This window comes from Brassica napus, unplaced genomic scaffold (genome assembly GCF_020379485.1).
Source record: "Brassica napus cultivar Da-Ae unplaced genomic scaffold, Da-Ae ScsIHWf_2614;HRSCAF=3363, whole genome shotgun sequence".
NCBI classification, from domain to species: Eukaryota; Viridiplantae; Streptophyta; class Magnoliopsida; order Brassicales; family Brassicaceae; genus Brassica; species Brassica napus.
This window is the reverse complement of record NW_026015916.1, coordinates 97,323-118,072: the sequence shown is the minus strand read 5'-3', so window position 1 is coordinate 118,072 and position 20,750 is coordinate 97,323. Positions and strand designations below refer to the sequence as shown.

General features: G+C 37.5%; 5 protein-coding genes and 3 pseudogenes across 5 annotated transcripts; 2 read left to right on the top strand and 6 right to left on the bottom strand.

Moving 5' to 3' along the window:
* Window positions 1-723: 723 nt before the first annotated feature.
* Window positions 724-3,523, bottom strand: LOC125601589 (annotated as a pseudogene).
* A 1,236-nt stretch (window positions 3,524-4,759) lies between these two features.
* On the bottom strand, window positions 4,760-7,649 carry LOC125601588 (annotated as a pseudogene).
* Window positions 7,373-9,587, bottom strand: LOC125601586 (annotated as a pseudogene).
* Window positions 9,588-9,812: 225 nt separating this feature from the next.
* Window positions 9,813-11,723, bottom strand: LOC125601587 (zinc finger CCCH domain-containing protein 28-like). Its single transcript, XM_048773691.1, has 3 exons — window positions 11,495-11,723; window positions 10,365-11,418; window positions 9,813-10,217 (listed from the first exon to the last, which is right to left on the bottom strand). Exons 2-3 carry the CDS (start codon window positions 10,954-10,956, stop codon window positions 10,003-10,005), a joined length of 807 nt encoding a protein of 268 aa, XP_048629648.1. The 5' UTR covers window positions 10,957-11,418; window positions 11,495-11,723; the 3' UTR covers window positions 9,813-10,002.
* LOC125601585 (4-sulfomuconolactone hydrolase-like) lies at window positions 11,465-13,817 on the bottom strand. Its single transcript, XM_048773690.1, has 10 exons — window positions 13,557-13,817; window positions 13,388-13,456; window positions 13,213-13,292; window positions 12,800-12,899; window positions 12,658-12,711; window positions 12,512-12,589; window positions 12,323-12,420; window positions 12,170-12,227; window positions 11,968-12,089; window positions 11,465-11,882 (listed from the first exon to the last, which is right to left on the bottom strand). Exons 1-10 carry the CDS (start codon window positions 13,800-13,802, stop codon window positions 11,726-11,728), a joined length of 1,062 nt encoding a protein of 353 aa, XP_048629647.1. The 5' UTR covers window positions 13,803-13,817; the 3' UTR covers window positions 11,465-11,725.
* A 794-nt stretch (window positions 13,818-14,611) lies between these two features.
* On the top strand, window positions 14,612-15,360 carry LOC125601584 (NDR1/HIN1-like protein 3). Its single transcript, XM_048773689.1, has one exon. The coding sequence runs from the start codon at window positions 14,651-14,653 to the stop codon at window positions 15,353-15,355; it is 705 nt and encodes a 234-aa protein (XP_048629646.1). The 5' UTR covers window positions 14,612-14,650; the 3' UTR covers window positions 15,356-15,360.
* Window positions 15,361-16,820: 1,460 nt separating this feature from the next.
* LOC125601583 lies at window positions 16,821-17,909 on the bottom strand. The gene is made up of 3 exons (XM_048773688.1): window positions 17,546-17,909; window positions 17,425-17,469; window positions 16,821-17,349 (listed from the first exon to the last, which is right to left on the bottom strand). Exons 1-3 carry the CDS (start codon window positions 17,844-17,846, stop codon window positions 17,207-17,209), a joined length of 489 nt encoding a protein of 162 aa, XP_048629645.1. The 5' UTR covers window positions 17,847-17,909; the 3' UTR covers window positions 16,821-17,206.
* A 1,650-nt stretch (window positions 17,910-19,559) lies between these two features.
* LOC125601582 lies at window positions 19,560-20,665 on the top strand. Its single transcript, XM_048773687.1, has 2 exons — window positions 19,560-19,834; window positions 20,010-20,665. Exons 1-2 carry the CDS (start codon window positions 19,704-19,706, stop codon window positions 20,464-20,466), a joined length of 588 nt encoding a protein of 195 aa, XP_048629644.1. The 5' UTR covers window positions 19,560-19,703; the 3' UTR covers window positions 20,467-20,665.
* Window positions 20,666-20,750: the final 85 nt, after the last annotated feature.

The following is a 20,750-nucleotide window of genomic DNA, read 5'->3' as shown; positions in this document are numbered from 1 at the left end:
TAATGGTCTCCAACTTCGATGCAGCAGCAGAAAAGCCTTCAAAATATTAAAAAAGCCAGACCCTAAAAGAGAAAGGACAAGAAAACAAAAACACTTGAGACGCAACCAAAAATCAGACAACTGTTCACTAGTCTCTTTTCCCCCAAGCACACATGAACATAAATAGAAAGGATAAAGAAACATACAACTCGAGCTGCAAATACACTACAGAGCTGTGGAGTTTGATTTATAGTACCGTCCAAGATATTATACGTTAGCCTTGTCGGAACAATATATCTTTTGCTTATGAAAGAAAAACAGTTTGGCTCAGTAGCATCACTGATCACATACTCTAAAGCCTGTCATCTTCCTGCACATAAAATTATAATCAGAATGTGTTAAAACAAAAGATAAATCTTTGGATCGTCCAACACTATCCCACGAAACAAACAGAGACCAAAACCCAAAAATTTTGAAATCGAAAATAGCAAGGAGATGATTACCAAAGTTGACAGTGATGGTGAGGGTGAACAGAGACCTTGGAGATTGGTCCCTGTTTTCAAATCCGCAAGAAAGATGAAGGAATTAACCATTCTCGGTTTTGGTAATTAGTAGAGACTTTCTTCTCAAATTGTGCTGTTCATCCCTTGGAGATTGGAGATTTATAGTTGGAGCTTACGTTGGTTTTTTGGAAGAGGAAGAGTCCGATTGCTTGAGAACGTGAGGAAGATTGATGCTAAAACGTAACAACAATTGGGCCTAAAAGAATAATAGCCCAGCAAAAATATTCATCGTTTAAACATCAAAACAAATAAAAATAGATAAGGACGGCTGTCACAAAATGCCCCATCCTCTTTGGTGATGTGGATAGCCTAAGGAGAGAGACAAATCTCCTTTATTGTATAAGATTACAACTTTTTTTTTTTTGCTTGTGGAGCAGGAAACATTGAAACCCAACACAAAGTCCATGCATGAGATTTAATTTTATGATGATCATCTCATTTATTTATTTTAGTAGCGTCCATCAATAGTCATTACAGAGCTTTTCTAGCAGCTAAGGTTAGGACCAGGGTCCACACCAAGCTGCCCACAATAATCTCTGTAGTACCTAATCCTTGCATTAACCTTATCTGGACTCTTACCATTACACTCTAAGTCTCCATTGATGGCCCTAATGGTGGCTCCAAATCCTTGGTTCAGTACCGGCCTTACGTTATTCACCCAAAACCACAAAGCTGTCCTGAAAGCTATAGTTGGATTGCTGCTTACTGTCTCTGGCTGACGTAGAAGATCGAGACCGAGACTCTGACCACACTGTGCGTAATTGTAGTTCCATGATAACTGAATCGGACCACGACCGTAGTAGGTTTGCCTGGTGCACATGGGTATTGTGGGTAATTCCTGTCGTCGCAATAGTTTCTTGACGCTCCGTTTATCTCTTCAATGTAGCAGAAATCTATACGATATGGAGATGGACACATAAAACAAAATGTTATAGAAACAGCTCTCAATTAATTGAGATAAAGTCAAATGTTCAATTTCTATTTATATAATTTTATCGAAAGGTTTAGTCGTATTTTATTACGTGATTGTTTTAAAAACACTCAGGCGCATATAGTATTGTAGCCTATATATATATATATATATATATTTATATATATATATATATATATATCTTATATATTAAAGGAGAAGCATTGTAATAAATGCATTCACACTATAATAGAACATGTGACAAACTCACAATGATTTGATAATAAATATGCTAACGCGTTCACACTATATTCATAAATGTGTTCACACTATATACTTTGTATTTTTTGTAATATAAAACTTATATGTATGGTTCCAATAAAACTTTGGATTTTTCGGTTCGAATAAAAAAAATAACGAATCAAAAGCTAAACTATATATATATATATATATTATTTTTATTGTTTACCGGTAAAGTTAGGCAAAATATTTATAAGTTTTGATTTCAATTCGTTATCCGTTTTGAATTGAACCAAAAAATATGGATATCCGTAACTCTACGAAGTAAATCAAAAACTAAAATACAATTAAAAAAATGCAAATCACAATACCAATATTTTAGGAGTGATTATCAAATTCGATCTTTTATATGCATATATATACATATATGTACATAATTATATATATATGTTATATATATTATAGTTTATAAGTTTTACAATATTTTAATGAATTAAATTTATTTTATTAGGTATTAAAATTAAAAAAGTAAATAATATTTTTTTTGTAATAAAGCGTTATTATTAAATTTTTCAATTATTTTTAATATTTTATTTAAGGATCAAATCGGATATTCTTTAAAATTCTAAATCATTTCGGATATCATAGTCACCGACTATCCAAGTGGCTAAAGATTGAATCGACATGAATGCCTCTAAATACTCGGATATTCGATCTGTGCCACCTCTATTTACAGATACAGTTGATTTTTTATATGAAAAAAATTCATTAATGTCAAGGCCTTTTTAATTTTTAATTAATTTTAATTTTATCTTTCATGTATTATTTAGAACAAAAATGTCATTTAATTAATTAACAATATCTTTATATATTTGTCATTTATTTTTATATACTTTTACATACACATACATGAGCACCTTGATGTGAGCACTTTATGAGTATTTACCATTACTGAAGTATCTATTTTTTTTTTTGGAAGTTGAAATATTTTTTTTCTTAATGCTTTTTTTCACTACCGACCAAATTGTAGTGAAATGATTAGTCTTAATAAATTTTTTTTCTTTTTCTTGAACTATTATCTAAAATTTATAACATAAAAATAAATAAATAATAATAATTTTTTGTTTTTACCGAAAAACTAAAAAATCAAACATTCTAACAGAATACACCAAAAAATAATTTAAAATCGAACCAATATCTAGATTAAACAGATTTAATATGTTTTATTAAAAATAATGAAACTAATAATCACATTCCGCGCAAGGCGCGGGTAATTACCTAGTATCATTTGTAAATTTCCAATTATATAGATTATATAAAAGCGATTTTATGCCTATATTTTTTAGAATTACATTTGCTATGTCAGTATTTTTTGTTAAATTATATATTTTAGAGAAGGTAAAAAAAGTAACAAAATTCTTACATCCGACCTCCTGGGTGAAATGAGCAAACATAGTAGCAATTTCACGCCTAGTAACGGAGTTAGCAAAGTTGGGGAACGTATTAGCGGCACTGATGAAAGAATCACGTGTGTAGAATCTTTTTCCGGCGCAGCCATTATCAGCTCGGTTGATAATATTGTTAAAGAAAGCTTGTGACACAATGCTACCAAGACTACCGCCTTGGGTGCCAGTGCAAGGACCTGAACGGCAACCTGAACCACAGTAGTCTGGTCCATTACCGCAATAACCGTACTGACTACAGCATACGCCCGAGGCACAACCGCAGTTCTGAGACTTGACGGTTTCAGAATATAAACATAAAAGGCAGAGAAGAAGGACTAAGGAGATTTTAGTGAGAGCCATGATTTGGTTATGTTTGTGAGTGATAAGGAAGAGGTTGTGAGGTTATATATATAGGGGTAGACGGTGGGTAGTTTGGTCATTTGTTTTTCAGGATGTAATGTAGGTGTTTGCTGACTTTTAGTCTTGTTCTTGCCAATAGACAAATGTGGACTTGGTCTAAGAATTGTAATATCTTTTTCAAAAATGACATTTATGTTAGATCTCACTTGTTTATTTTTCTTATGATTTTCCAAATGGGATATCTTATTTGATACCTCAGATAATGGAACGTACCAAAGGTTTGGTACTTGAAAATTGTATCATACGTATAACGGAGCAAATAGCCGCCAGTCGACAAAAAATTAAAATATGTTTTTGAACTTTCTAAACTCAATTCAACTTCAAATTTACTTTGTACAAAAATTATTTGAATCAGATTAGTCTTTCAAAAGAAACCATGACAAAATATCAATCTACTAATAATAATCTTGGGTTATGATTTATGGCTGCATTTACTTAAGCCGGCCCTAAGAAAGTTATAAGTAGAGAAGTCGCATATGTCACACTATAAACCTTGGTATCCATGTGAGCCGTTGGGTCCATCTATTCAATGCATATCTATCTCAGTTTTAGTTTCAGACATTTATCGAAAAATCAACTTCTGTCCTCATCATCATACCCATAACAAATACAAACCTCAAGTACATGACAAACTGATTCATAGGGATCATAGCCATCAGTAGATATTCGAGCAGACAAATAATAATTCAATAGACGACTAGGAATGGAAAAAGAAAGTTCAACAGTATCTTTTTCACCAAGACCTGAATAGAAAGGATCAATGTCCTTAAGCTTAGACAGGTCATTACTACTACCCCAGTTCTTTTTTCACTTAAAGACCATTAACCATCTCGATGGACTAATGCCTAAGACGCATTGTTACATTTTGGCTATTGTATACAAAGTACGTGACTGCAAGAAAGTTTTACATTTTTTTTTAAAAAAATTCCAAACTGTTGAAGACGTTGGAAATGAATAGAACTGACCAGTCTTTTTTTTAAACGAAGTTGGATAGGAATAAGTCTTTTGATTTCTCTATCTTTCTTAATAACACATTGTAAAAATGTTCGTGTTTAGTGCCTCGGAAGGGAGAAAAGTACGATTAAAATTGTTTTCCCACCAGGTCCTTGATATAAACACAGCTAATTTTCAAACTATTAAACGAGCTTTTGAGTCCATTTGCGCCATGTAGATGAAAGGTCATGACTTATCGAGACGATGAATCAACTTATAATCTTGTGTATACCATAACTGAAAATCGGCTCAAGATCAACAAGTAGATCATGTTTACCAAACAAGAAAAGTCTAAACTATAAAGAGAGAGAAAAGCAAGAAAACTTGGTAAACCGGATTCTAAACCGATCCTTAAACCGACTAACAAAAGCAGGAAAAAAAAAAACATTCAAATGATGCAAATGAGACATATGAGATGAGGAAGGTCAGAGGAAAATGCTACTGACGGAGCTATCATCATGGACACGCCAAATCGTCTCACCAAGAAGATTAGCCACCGACAAATTGTCAACTGCGGGAAGTAATTCTTCTCAGCTACTGGCAAAGTATTCGTCACTATCACTTCTTGAAGCAAACCTCCTGATAATCTCTCTATCGCAGGCGGGCTAATTCCATTTGATTCATTACAAACAAACAAAAAATGCTTCAGAAAAGTAATGATTTTAAGACAATCCAAGAAACAAAAAAAAAATGTTTAACAGGTTACCTGAAAACTGCATGAGTGCAGCACGCATATACCTCCCTAGCACCTTCTTGGTGTAACAAAGCTGCTCCTTTCACAATGGTTCCTGAAAAAAAGAAAAGAGAACATGTCTTTAGCATGTTTCTCACAATAATATGATTAAAGACAAACTCTACTAACCAGCGGTGTCAATCATGTCATCAACCATTACTGCCACCTTCCCTTTTACATCACCAATTAGGTTCATCACCTGAAAGGAAGTAAACATGTGTTGTTGAGACAACAAGCTCTGAGTTTGAAAGAGAAGAGGTATTATTATATTATTACCTCAGCAACATTGTGTCCTGAACGCCTTTTATCAACAATGGCAAGTGGCGCATCTGATAACTTCTTAGCAAAAGCGCGTGCTCTGGCTACTCCACCAACATCAGGAGAAACCACAACCAAATCCTCTGCCGCAATTGACTTGCTAGCAAGATAATCTAGTATCACCGGCTGTAAAAAAATTAAATACATAAATAATTAATGGGTTAAAAGGTATCTTACAAACACACTACATAACAGAGAAGAGGTCATAGCCAGTGTTCTATCCGAACTAAACCATTGTTTTAAACCAATTTTTTCAAACCGATTTAAAAATATTTTTTTTTTATCTAGGCGTCCAAAAAATCGGTCTAGTTGTCTGCCTAAACATTAGTCCTCTATAATTCGGCCGCCTAGTCGGCAAATCGAGTCTGAACAAAACGATTTTTTCAAAACGATTTTTTCAAACCGATTTTAAAGAAAAAATCGATCTAGGCATTAAAAAAATCAGTCTAGGCGTTCGACTAAACATTAGTCCTCTATAAGGTGCCTAACCACCACCTATCGATTTCTTGAACATTGGCCCATAGCTATCAAAGAACACGGCGTTATAGATGTACCTGGCAGTACACATGATCCACCGGAATGTCGAAATAACCCATAGACTGTCCTGAATGAAGATCACAAGCAAGCACTCGATCTGCACCAGCTTCCGTAATAAGGTTAGCAACCAATTTAGCAGCAATCGATTCACGCCCTTGTGTCTGCAACCAACAAACAAAACATAAGAAGATGGCTTTTATCAAGCAAAGATATTGTCAAGAACCATCTACTCACTTCCTGTCAGCTCTTGCATATCCAAAATAGGGAATCACAGCCGTAACTTTCTTGGCAGACGCTCTTCTACAAGCGTCAACCATGATCAAAAGCTCCATGAGATTCTCATTAGTCGGAGTGCAAGTAGGTTGCACCAAGTAGACGTCGCACCCTCTAACGCTCTCTTCCAGCTGAACGTAGATCTCTCCGTCAGCGAACCTCTTGATCTTGATCTTGCCGAGGTCCAAGCCCATGTACCAAGCGATCTCTTGAGAGAGCGCTGGATTCGCGGTGCCGGAGAATAGCTTGAGCCTGGTGTTGTTGTTGCTTCTGTTGGCTGATTTCTCCATCCGTGCGGATTCTAAGAACTTTGGGAGTGTCCTCTCGTTGATGATTGGGATGCTTGGGTTCCCATTCCCAAGATCGCATTTCTACCAGCAAAGAAAACAAACAAACAAAAACAATTCAGACACAAAATCAAACGAACTCATTCACTTATCTAGATGCCATTGGCAAAGGCAAAAACCTTAAGAAACAGAATCTGACGAAAGAGACAAACTTTGTATCAAAATAACAGAAATTCAAACTAGACAAGACATGTAATAGGCTTCACAGGCAAAAGCAAAAACCTTTAAACAAACAGAATCTAAAGAAAGAGACAACCTTTGTGTCAATAAAAAAAAAACAGAAATTCAAACTAGACAAGATGAGTAATAGACGCTATTGGTCAAAGCAACGACCTCGAGAAACATAATCTGACGAAAAGAGACAACCTTTGTGTCAAAATATCAAAATTCAAACTAGACAAGATTGGTAATAGACTCCATAGGCAAAGACCTGAAGAAAGAGACAACCTTTGTATCAAAATAACAGAAATTTAAACTAGACAAAATTGGTAATAAGGCTCAACTAAATCAAACGAATCTCAATAAAGAAGAAGAAGAATCAACAACAACATTTCGATTCTACTATGGAGAGAAGGAAAAAATGGACAGCCACACGGATGAGTTATGGAGCTTACAATAGAAGCGAATACAGAGTTTCGGGAGTGAGACTGGGAGGTAGTGAACGAGAGAGAAGAGGAGAAGACAGTCGAAGACGACGAGGACAAATACGACGGCGTTTTAGCGGCGGCGGGAGGAAAAGACAAAGCCAGCGACGCCATATGTCACTTCAAACAACCTCTCTGGCTCCAAGCAGAGTATTAAACTCCCGAGTGAAGACCTTCTTCTTCTTCTTCTCCGAGAGTTTTGTGAGAGAATCTTTCTGGAGTTTGGATTTTTATTTTTTAATGAAGAAAAGAATAAATAGGAAATGGTTTGGTTGGTGAGTAGTACAAGTTGGTACTAAAACGACGTCGTTTATTACATGCATCACACATGCAAATGGGATTGAGGACGTCTGGCTGAACTTTCTTTGAACAACTTTAGGAATCAATCCGAAAATCATACTGTTGTTAATTGGAATTACCAGATTTTGTATTGACTAAACTTGATTCTAATAGAATTTGAATAGTTAATGGGAAGCTTTTAATTTTGTTTTTGACTTTTATTTATTCGACTACAGTATGTGGAAGGGTCCTCTGTAGAATGTGGAATTATATTGGTACAACTACCATAAACAAACTAAATGGGGTTAATTCCTCGTGCCATCAGTTAACTTCCAGAACCGAAGTTGGTAGATCCGGTTCACAATTGGTTCCCGTAGAAAACCAAACCGGTCCATAAAATAAAACATATCCTTTTGTTTCGTTCTTCTTGTATTGTTGTTCTATCAATGTTCTTCTTCTGTCTCTTACCTTGTGTGTTCTTGTTCCAAAGTCCTTTAGATTCTTCTCTGATGAAGTGTGGATAGGTTAATATCAAATCATTTTAAAGTACCGTTGTGTTGAACTGTCATAGCTATGATTCTCCATCCTCACTATGATGAAACAAGCTTCTATGTTCTTTGTTTTCAGAAAAGTCTCATGGTGGATGATAAATAATTCTTTTCTCCACTACAACTTCCTACTCCTATAGGAGCGAATGGGCAGACCCATCAGTCTTTTTTTTTTGGACAACACCCATCAGTCTAAAGTCTAGCTTGATAAGTGCCAGTGAAACTGAAGATGCTAACACAACAGAACACAAGAATACTTCTATTCAAAAACTGAAGATGGTGACACAATAGAGGACAACAATATTTCTCAAGAAACACACATGGAATGACTCTTATCTTTTCTCAGTTTATTCTTAGGTAGATCTAACTACAGATCTTTATTACAGTTTTAAATGTCTACTGCTATAAAGAACACACAAAAGTATAATGAACTTATTACAGTTTTCATGTCTACTGCTATAAAGAACACACACAAAATGGAATTTATTTGCTAAGATATACGTATCACAAAAATGGAATCACCAAGCCATCCCGTATTCTACACCTTCATACCGAGTAAGTTCATTGAGATACATCGCCTTACCCATGAAATGCCCTGTAGAATGTGACCTCGAGAATCTCCAAGCCGACGCTTCCCTAAGCCTTTTACTTGAACTAGTACTAGTACTAGGAGCGTTCTCCTCTAACATGACACTGTCTCCTGTTTGGTAATATTGTCTTCTTTTGATCTTCACATTAACATCCGTCATCTTCACCATAAAATGCCCCGTAGAATGCGACCTCGAGAACCTCGTAAGCCGTTTGCTTGAGCTAGCGCTACGAGGATTCTCTTGATCATGGTTCAGGTCTTGAATAGTAATTGTAACTGTGCTATGCAAAGACTCATGGCTTCCAGATCCGACCAGACCCGGGTCTAGCTCACACCGGCAAACAGGACAAGTCTTGTGTGACTCAAACCAGAGATCAATGCATATTGAATGAAACCCATGGCGACAAACAGTTATGAGCCTAACGGTGTCTTCATCTGAAAACTCTGAGAGGCAGATAGCACATTCCGTACATTGGTTTTTCATCGTTGAAGATGAATAGAGGAAGACAGGAAACGACTTGATGATGAATGGGTCGAGGCCTATGTTTTCAGGAGGGGTGGTGACGCGGATCAGGTCACCGTAGGGTGTTCTCTGACGGGTCCAAGCTGAGAACAACCGGTGCAGAAAACATTTCCAGAAGAAGAGAGTGATGAATCCGCAAACAAGGACCAAGAGAAGAACGCAGGTTAAGGCTACCGTGATGGGCATGGTAACGCTAGGGAAAACTTCAGTAGCTGGTATTGTTGTTGATGTTGTTGTTGACGCCATTTCAAGATTGATACGGCCTGGCTTTCACCAGTAGCTTGGGAAGGAAGAAAAGGTTTTGTTATGAGAATTGCTTGTGAGAAAAGAAAGTTTTGTTTCTAAGTGAGTAGAGAGAAGTGAGGAGAAGGAAGTGGCTATGGTAAAAGAACACATGAGTGGCTTTGCTTAGCAATTTGAGCGAGTCTTTTGTGACCGGTTAAAATGTTAAAAATAACAGGTAACAAACAATGATAACCCCGGTTTACTTCGGTTTTGGTCTGAATTAGGATTTGGCATAATAGAATCAGATGATACAACAACAAAAAAAAAGAGCTCTGTCTTGTTAAAGTCACAATCTACAACAACGCTAATAATACATCACATAGTTAGAACTCTAAAAAAGATCTTTTTAATCAGACTGTAGTAAAAGGCAGAGACTTTATTCAATATCGTCGATCCAATCACCATAAACCCGGCTGATTCTATCCGGTCCTTTCCATTTCCTTACAACTCTGACTCCATTAGATGCCCGTTGGGACGGGACTCCAGGAGAAGCAAGACTATATTGTCCTGTCTTCTTTGTATCAAGAGTGGAAGATGTTCCGATCTTACCTTCTTCTTCTTCCACAAGTCCCCCACCAAATCTATGCAACTCTACAAAACAGCATCATAAAAAAGACATAAACTTTACTCTTAACATTGCAACATATTCAAGCCCTTGTTCAAACATTATCTATCTAAAACCACAGAATACAACACATTCATTGTTACTAGTAAGACTGTAAAGGTGGAGACTTTTACCAGAAGCTCCATGAGCAAAACGGCAGTTAGTACCGAAAGGACAATACCCACTCATCTCCCACTTGTTGCACATCCTTGTCTTCCAATTCGGAGAAGCAGCAGCAGCAATAACATTGCCTCCACCACGATGGCCTAAACTAACCGCAAAGCTCTCTCTGTTTCTCGAAGCCTCGTCGTGTAGAAACGTACAGCTCTCTCCGTAAGGACACCCTTCTCCGCTGTAAAACTTCTTGCAATGCCTTCCCTTGTATGGTCTCACACTCTCCCCCGCCGTCGGACGGCGGAGCTCCTCCGCGCTGTGAGCGAAATGGCAAGTGCTCGCGGCGTACGGACAGCTTCCTGCGCGGAAGTTGCAGCAGAGCTTCGTCTTGAAGAAGGCTTTCCCGATCTCAGAGGAGGAGGAGGAGGGAGAGGGAGGGCCGCGTGACTTCTTGCAGGGAGACTCTGTGTCGTCGTTGTTGGCCGCAGAGAGACGGCTGTAATCATCCTCAGTGGCGGCCCATACGGGGCTGGGAAACGGATTCTCCGGAGGAGGGTCGTTGGTGGGTATGACGTGGACTGCATCGGTGGTGGAATCTCGGCGATGACTCATCACGTCGACCAAGAAACCCTAAACTAGTAACAGGGGAGCTCAAAGCATCGATTTTTAACTTTAAAAGGCAGAGGAAGACAATGAGAGAGAGTGAGTGATTAAATGAAGAGGGAAGTAGTAGACAAATAGGAACCAATCAAAATCTTAATAGCATTTAATAAAAGCATCAGAATTCAGACAGTGACTATCTGAACCAAAGTGTGTTCTGTAAGCTAAAATCTTTTGGTTAAGTTCATTTAAATGGTTAGAAACTGGCGTTGGTTTGGTGGTTAAGTACTTAAAAGGAGTGATGGGATGCATTACCTAGAAGAAGCTCATGAGCTTCAGAGCTTCTTAGTTTGATCTGTTCAAAGCTGGTTTGAAGCCTGAAGGTGGAGTTATCTCTCTGTCAATATGGTCTGCCAAACCCTCTCCACATGTATTCTTTTTTCTTTTCCACACTTGATGACCAAAGTTGGTTCTCTGTGATTGAAACATGATAAATTTTGGATCCCAGCAACGCCACAAATGATCAAATTCTAATATATCACACTCTTACGTCTCCACCCATTGTAGAAAATACATTGTCGATCAAAGCACTACTAGTACCATAGAAGCCAGTATCCATGTCCTCTATAACTCTCATAGTAAAGCATTATGATATCAACCAGCAGGTGTCAGGCTTTCAATACAGAAAACTAGTGCCTGTTTACTAAATTGGTATACATTTAGTGTCTTCGATGATATAAACTCCATTGTTTGCTTGATTAGCTCATACTCATGCAACCTCTCAAGGAAGAACCCATTGTCCAGGGAAGAGCTGCATCAACGTCTTTCCCATGATCCAGTCCATGTCAGAACTTGACAAGGATGCTTGTTTTGCAATAATGGTCACAGCTTCTTTGGCTTCTTTGTATCCACATTCAAGAACCACAAATGGGAAGTCACTGCAGCAGACATGAGAAGCACCCAATCCATATTTCGATCATGTCATATAAAAGTTTTCTTTTGGTGTAACGAAATAAAGTTTACCTGCCCCACATGACACGATTTGCCCCAAAATTGGATACAACTTGAGATAGGAGAGGCGTTAGGTCCTGATAGGGGAAACCAGTTCTTGATATCCTGAATAGAGCACTGAATTTCACATATACCTGCTTGTTTCAAAACTCTTCCCTCAGACTCATATGATATGTGAGCAAATCTAGAAACTAAGGTTTCTCAATTTCTTCACCTGTGGGAATCTAGAGAGCTCCATGAGTTGAGAATAAGTATCCTTAGCCTCACCATTTCTGCAGGTTGATGAAACCCTGAATATATTAGTAATATGTTCTTTATGAACAGCATGAGACTGTATAATTTCTCAGAACAGCAGAGAAGAGCTCACTCTGGTACTTTGCAGAATCCAGCGTGATCTAGTAAAACAGTTGTATTTGGGAACTCTGTGCACAGTTCCTCAATCTCTGCTATGTGCAGATCCAGACCCTGAATAGAGTAAACCAAAAACTTCAAAAGACAGATCTTCGCGTAAACCACACAACTTTGGGGCACACAAAGGTCAAAATTACTACCAGACCTTCATGCACATGAAGCCAACAGGCACACCAAGCTCCCCTGCCTTGGAGAACATAGCTTTTCCAACAGCATTTGTCATCTGTGTTGTAAAAAAGAGTTTAATAGAAACTTGATTCAAAGTCACTGGAATCATTAGAGAGTTGGTACCTTCTGACCCGACGGCCACAAATAGGGATTGAACCGAACAGCGCGATAGTTACTCTACAACAGCAGACTAAAAACTCAGAGCAATGTGATGCATATATCTGTTACTTTTTAAGATACTTTGAGAAAGAGCTGAAGGAAAGACCTCTAGAACAAGACTCTCAAGCTCCTTAATTCCACTGCCATCTTCTGCAGGATTTGCAAGGCAGCATCCGACAAACTTCGACGGGTACTTCTTCAGAACACTGTCAATGAGAAAACAAAATCATCATGAAAAAGAAGCTGACATCACAAACAAACAAACAAACAAACAAACAAACAAAGGTCTACTATGATTGGAGAATCAGTAAAAAAAACTCTTGATTTTATTTTTCACAGAGAACCAAGAACAATCTTCAACCCCAACAATGCATTATTGCATGCCATGGTCATCTAACGACAAAAAAAGGCAGCGAGACAGATCCACCATAAGTAAAACGAAATGAGAGAAGCATATTGATTCACAAGTTTTGGAACTACAATATGATCAATTCAGGAATAAAGGAAAAAGGAAGAGACCTTGTAACTAAAGAGTGATCAAACTTGTGATTGATGGGTTGCACAATAAGAGCTCCATCTACTCTTGCATCTTCCATGTTCTAAGTCAACAAAACAGAGGAATGGCGTCAAAGACGATATCTTTCCCAGAATTTCTTAAAACCCATGAGAGTTTGAGCTGAGGTGAGCTTAAAACCTTGAGCAAGAACTCGACATCACCAGTCAATGTAGGTTCTTGGCCTGGAAAATAAGGGTAAGTCGCGGCCTGAAACATACAATATTTGATGATCCATCAGATTAGTTATTCAGTAGAATCGGTTTTAAGTATTGAATGGATTCGAGTTAAGAAAGTGCGAGAGCACGACCTCTTGAGGAGAAGCCCAGATGTGGAGATGGGAATCGATGACTCTGGAAGTAGACGACGTCGTTTCAGGGTCGGACCCAACAGTAGCTGCCATTTTCACCGTTCTGAAGGATGATGTCTCCTTGCCGATTGATTTGATTGCTCGGAACCGTAGGGAAGAGGTTAGAGGGTGAGTGGAGAATGCTAAAGGAATCGTTAATCTCAGAGTCGCAGCTGCTGCCATATCCTCGAAGATATTATACTTCATGTGATTCACACGTATTTTAATATGGTTAATTAAGTAAATAGCTGAAATATGAAATTTAACTTTTGTACAGCGGTATTTTTAGTAATTACTACTCCGTCTCCGTCCGTCTGTTTCTTAATATTACATATTCTAGAAAAATAATTATTTTTAAAAGATCTATTTTTTTATATTTTCAAAACATATTTTATTAACTAATTTCAAATTTCAAAAAACTTAATTGTACTTACTAAATTTTTGTTGGCTTAAAATTATGGAACAAATATAAACACAAAAAATTATGTAAATTTAATATGTTTTATTAAAATATGTGAAAAAGTTAGAATATGTAACATTAAGAAACTGAGGGAGTAGTATTTATTTTTATCTACAACTTTTTTTTGTAGACTATCTACAACTTTTATATAGTGTAGCTTGGATAATTTTTTTTTTTTGGCCAAAGCTTGGATAAATATATAAATGAATAGTAGCTCAAACTTATATAGACAAATAATTGTAGGGCGAATTACAAATATTCCAAAACCGGTACAATGAATGAATGAAAAGTGCTTGCTTATGTATCAGTTTGCTTTCGTTATTTTGAGCATCAGATGTTTCAGTTTGCATTTTCTAATTTTTAAGCTTCGCATTATTACTTTTTATAATTTACATGATAAGATCAAATATCAACCGCCTCTTCAACGAGTTCAGATTCCTAAACGAACAAGGATTAATCCCAATATATATATGGAGATTAGAAAACATTATTTAGCACATACATCTACATAACCCTTTGCCTTGTTGATCAAGAAGACTCAACAAAAAAAAAAAACCTACCTCACGTTATACCCTTTTAGATTCCCTCTGAAACCATGGCGGTCGGATACGGACCTCCGATCTATCCTCCTGCACAAACCTACCACAGTCATGGCCGACGCCGCGGCGGCGAAGTAGGTTGCAGCGTCTGCCGCTGCTTCTTAAACTGCCTCGGTTGCTGCGGCGGTTGCATCCTAAGCATCGTCTGCAACATCCTCATCGGTATAGCCGTTTGCCTCGGAGTCGTCGCTTTGATCCTCTGGTTCATACTCCGACCCAACGTCGTGAAGTTCCAAGTCACGGAAGCTAATTTAACGAGATTCGATCTCGAACCACAGAGCAATAGACTACATTACAACCTCTCGTTGAGTTTCTCGGTTCGTAACCCTAATCAACGTCTCGGGATACATTATGATCGGTTAGAGGCGAGGGGTTATTACGGTGACCAGCGTTTTGCTGAGGTGGATATGAAGTCGTTTTACCAGGGACGTAAGAGTACGAAGGAGATTGGGACGGAGTTGAACGGAGAGAGTTTGGTTTTGCTGGGTTCCGGTGGCCGGAAGGATCTCAGGGAGGATAGGAAGTCTGGGGTTTACAGGATCGACGTGACGCTGAGGTTTAAGATCAGGTTTAAGTTTGGGTTTTTGAACTCGTGGGCCTTTAAGCCCAAGATTAAGTGTCATCTCAAGGTTCCGTTGAGTTCCTCTGGTTCCACCGGAGGGTTGCAGTTTCATCCTACCAAGTGCCACGTTGACCTCTAAAACAATTTCACAATTTATTTTTCTACTTGTTTTTTTTGTTTCTTCTTTTCTTCATTTGCTTGTTTTTTTTTCCTTTTACTATTAGTCTATTACTAATCAACTTTTTATTTTGTCGATAAAATTACTTTTACTTGCTTTGATAGTTTGATTTGTATTTATTTTGCTCCTTTGCTTACTTCATATGTATCAAGTTATTTCAAACAATCTTGGGTTAGTATCTTGGTGTTATATCTTCCAAGCAGTACTTACTTGATTTCATTGTTTTCCTTCTATAGTCCTTGTTATATTCACTAGAAAGTAGAAACATTGTCAGTAGTTAGACACATTGTATTGGGAAATTATCTCAGACTTCCAAACCATAAGTTGAAAACGTCTATCATCATGTGAACTACTATGCCATTGGTATTAAGCTCAGACAAACCAACTCCAAAAGGAATCTTTTTAGAAGTTAGTCAAAAGAAACATCAATGTCATTTGTATCAGGTTGATGCGATATCCTGGATAAAGTTACTAATTACATATTAAATATCTATAAGAAAGCGAATCCTATGACAAAGTAGACTCTATGTACAAACTTATGGTTTAAGTTATTAACTCCACTTAGAAGAAAGAACAAATAATAAGAGGAAACTGCATCACCAAGATAAAAGAAAAGGTTAAAGGTAATTAACCAAATGAGCCAATAGTGAACTGCCACGTATACAGGCAGAGCGTCACGGACCACGGTGATGATGTGGTGGGCTTAAAGTGACAGTCGTCATTATGACAGACCGCGTGGCATCACTATTTTCAGTTTCTCACCAAATGCCTCTTTTTCTGATCAGTTAATCAAAATGTTCATCAAGTGGACCCTTATGATAACGTTGATATGTCGAAACCGTAGACAAAGTTTTATACTTGGCATTAAGCTTTACGTTCGACTCCTTCACTTTATTTGGATTTTAGTTCAGCAATAATGTGATCGGTTTGGATAAATCTTCAACAGACGTTGGTGATTAGATCATCTCCAACGTAAAATTCTATTTTTTCTTTCAAAATGAAGTAAAAGTGAAAACGGAGTAAAATTACTCCAACGCTATTCCATTTTCTACTTTATAATAGAATGATGAACAAACAAAAAATAGATTACTCCATGTATGAAGTAATTTTCATTACGGAGTGAGATATAAAGTTGGATTGAACATTCCTTATTCCATATTCACTTTTATTCCATTTTAAAGGAAAAAATAGAATATAAATGGAAATGCCCTTATTTATCTTCGAGAATCTAAGATTTCGTTTCAGTAGGATTGGTTAAGATTTTAGAGAATATGAGTTAAAGATTTTTTTTTATTAACCGTTTTGAACTTTAGATTTATAATCTCTCACAGATTTTAAGCTAATTTTGAAATTTCGGTAACCAATCATGTTCTCTTATTACTAGGTTATCAACATTTTGGATTTTTTATTTTTAATGTAACAAACGTGACCAAAGCTTAAGCTATAAAATTTGATACATAGATAATGTCCATGGATAATGTGAGAAAATACTACTATTTATACTATTATTGTTGTTCAGAGGAGATTGGTAGCTCTAACTCCGATGTATTAAGCACGAGGCTCTGTACGGTCCAACACTCCAGCTGGATAGCATAACTACTCCTAGGCACACTCTAACCTACGCCTCCCATACAAAGCGCACGCTAGCATGACGGTTATTCCATCGCCGGCCGGTTTTATTGTTAACCGGCGACGCCAATTTCGAATTATATAACAGAAACACGATTCGCGATTTTTGAGTTTGAACGAACGAATCAACATGCAAGTGACGAAGATAATTATTCTACAGGAAGACGATGAAGCAAACAAAATCTAGAAGTCGGCTATTTTCCGGTGAGAAGTTCGGCGACGGGGAAGCGATTCCGACGTCTCTTTTAAGTTCCTTATGCTACTACGGATAGCCAGAGCGTCGGCATTGATCATCAACCTCGAGATTTCGCCATCTTCGTCGGATTCTAATGGAGGAAACAACAATCAGTGAGATACATTTCAAGTACGAGAGATTGGAAACGAATCTGCAATGTCCATACCTAGATGCTTTGAACGACGCATGAATCCGTTAAACTGAGCTAAATCTGAGATCATTTTAAAAACCGATCAGAAAACAATTAAACACATTGAAGATCGTCGGATTACAATTGGTGAACGAACCTGACTGCGACGGAGCGTGAGAAGAGAGGTAGAGGATGATGAAACAGATAAGAGTGAGGACGGGGATGAAGTGAACAAGCTTCTCTCCGTTCTGATGCGTCGACGATTGCAGCGATAACCGTCGCGGCTTAAAGTCCTTGAGCTCGTCATCGTCGTAATCTGCAGCGGACGATGAGGAAGAAAGAGGTGGAGAGGAGAGTGACTCCTTGTGCTTTAAGTCATCGTGATCATAGGTGTCGTCCTTCCGTCCTCCGTAGCTATGAAGCTTCGAAGCTGATGAGTCTATCGAAAGCCTCTGCATCGCGCCGAGAGAGAGAGAGAGAGAGAAATGAATGATACAAGAGAGATAAGTGTAGGAGAGAGAGAAACTAACCAAATAAATAAAAAATGCATATGATTATCGAAATTAATTAGGGAATAATTACTGTGATAATATTGTATTATTTCTTTCTAACTCTAACTAACGCGGAGTTGTCGTATCTGCTACTGATTTAGGTGGCGATTGGTTTTCCCGCTACCACCCGCAAACGCAGCTTTTGCGGTCGGTAGCGGTTGTCGGCGGTTTGCAACAATCACTCAAATCGCCTTAAACCGCTTCAAACCGCTCCGAATCTCATAAATTCAAAAGCTGGCTCCAGCTAGCGTTTGCGGTTGCGGGCGGTTGCGGGAGGGTAAAATTTTTTTCTTTTTTTTTAAAACAATATATATACAAAGAAAAAATATTTAATAAAAAATTTAAAATTGAAATTATGAAAATATTAAAATATATCTATTTTATTTTAATTAATATTATAAAATTTTATAATAAAAACAATTTCAATAAATTTTCAAAAATTAAAATTATAACTTTCTAAATATAAATTTTATATTTATTATAATTTTATGATTTTTGATATTTTTATAATTATATTAAATGTAAATATTGTTAATTTATTATTTGACTGTTACCGCATTTGGTAGTTAACCAGTCATAAGTCACCCGCAAACGCACCAATTTTTAACCGCAGTACCAGTCGTACAAATCTCTTAAAACCGCTAGAAACCGCAACCGCCCGCATCCACAAACTCCCGCAACCGCAACCGCAACCGCTGCGTTTGAACCAGTCAGGCCCTTAGGGTATGACTGATTTTCCCGCTACCACCCGCAAACGCAGCTTTTGCGGTTGGTAGCGGTTGCTGGCGTTTTGCAACAATCGCTCAAACCGCTCTAAACCGCTCCAAATCGCTCCAAATCGCTCTGAACCTCATAAATTCAAAAGCTGGTTCCAGCTAGCATTTGCGGTTGCGGGCGTTTGCGGGAGGATAAAAAAAAATTATTTTTTTTCCAAAACAATATAAATACAAAAATAAAAAAATTCAATAAAAAAATTAAACTGAAATTATAAAAATGCTAAAATATATCAATTAAATTTTAATTAATATTATAAAACTTTAAAATAAAATTATTTTCTATATTTTTAAAAAATTTAAACTATAACTTTCTAAATATAAATTTTATATTTATTATAATATTATTATTTTTGATATTTTTATAATTGTATAAAATGTAAATATTGTTAATTTATTATTTAACTGCTGCTGCATTTGGTAGTTAACCAGTCATAAGTATCCCGCAAACGCACAAATTTCTAACCGCATAACCAGTCGTACAAATCTCTTAAAACCGCTAGAAACCGCAACCACCCGCATCCGCAAACTCCCGCAACCGCAACCGCAACCGCTGCGGTTAAACCAGTCAGGCCCTTACTCTGAAACAAATATTAAAGTTTGAAGTATATTTAGAAAATTTTAAATAACTCGATCAATAATTTTTATTTATCGTGATACAAATCAAACAGAAAATCTTAATTATCCTTATCCAAATACTTTTCGATGGTTATCCAAATTGTTTTTGATAATCCGGGCCTAAAATGGTAAAGAACAAGGCATGTTACAGGGTTACAAAAGCCCATCTTAGACAAGCCCATTAAAACTTATATCTTGTCAAGCAAGGAAAATGGACGGTGAGGATTACATGATCAAACAACCCGGCACTATAAACAAGAAAGACGATCTGTGGTTCCGACGGGAAAGAGACTGGAGTTTCTGGCTGCTATCAGAGGAATGTTATAAAGGTATATTCGAATAAGTAGAGGAAGAAGAAAGTCTCTAGGAAGCAATGGTGTTGTGGGAGTTAGCTCTGGGAACAGCCTACTTCTTGGGACTCAGGCGGAGTTACCGTCTCGCATTGAAGACCCAGCGTCGGATTGTTAGTCCTAATCATCCAAGGATTCGACAGTTTCTCCATAGGTAATGTTTCTTACCAAAAGATTCGTCCTTCTTGTTGGTGTTTTCTTTCCAGAGGATTTCACGATTCCCGGTTTAGGAGTCGGTTTAGTAGTTGATTTGATTCTGGTGTTCAGAACCGGTTCGGATCTAGTTAAACGATTGTTGATTAATAGGACTTGTGTTTTTCTTTATGCAGGAGGACTCATCAAATATTTGATGTGGCACTTAGGGTCCACAAGACCATACAGCAAAGAGACATGGAGTTTGGTCGGAGCCTTGGAAACTGGATTCTCCGAGGGCTCGACCGTATGAAGCCATCAGCTCAGGTTCTACGGCCAAAACAAATAGAGCCAAGCGTAGGCAAGGCTGCGAAGAGGCTATTAGATTCAACGCGTCTCAAAACGCATGTCAGCGCGAAGACTCCTCAGAGTAGTGAAGTCGGTAGGAGCTTGTTCTTGTCCTTGAGGAACTTGAGGCCCAAGTTTTCGCCGACTATCTCGATGATGATGAAGATCAAGCCGCCGAGACCCGTTGGAAGTACCACTCAGTACAGGCCTTATAGTGATTCCAGTCTTGTGAAACCTATTAACGCTAGAGGCGGGTTTGATAGTTTTATCAGGAAGGACATTTTGCAATGGATGAGGCAGAGATGAAGTCGCCAAAATTCACCAAAGCTTTTCAGAACGTTCCAACTGGTTCTCATGTTATAAGTAGCTGACGGATACCAAGAGCAATAAAATAGAAACACTCTTTGAACTAAAAAACAAGCACAAACTAAAAATAAATATCCGAACCGATCCGATATGCATAAATATACCTGAACATCCATATCTACTCTACTTTTTTCGTTCATTCCTTCAACTTTCTCTCTTTACTAATCTTGTGACGAGCAAGTGAGTACAAGATTACAACTTGAGAGTATTTAAGGGAAACCAAA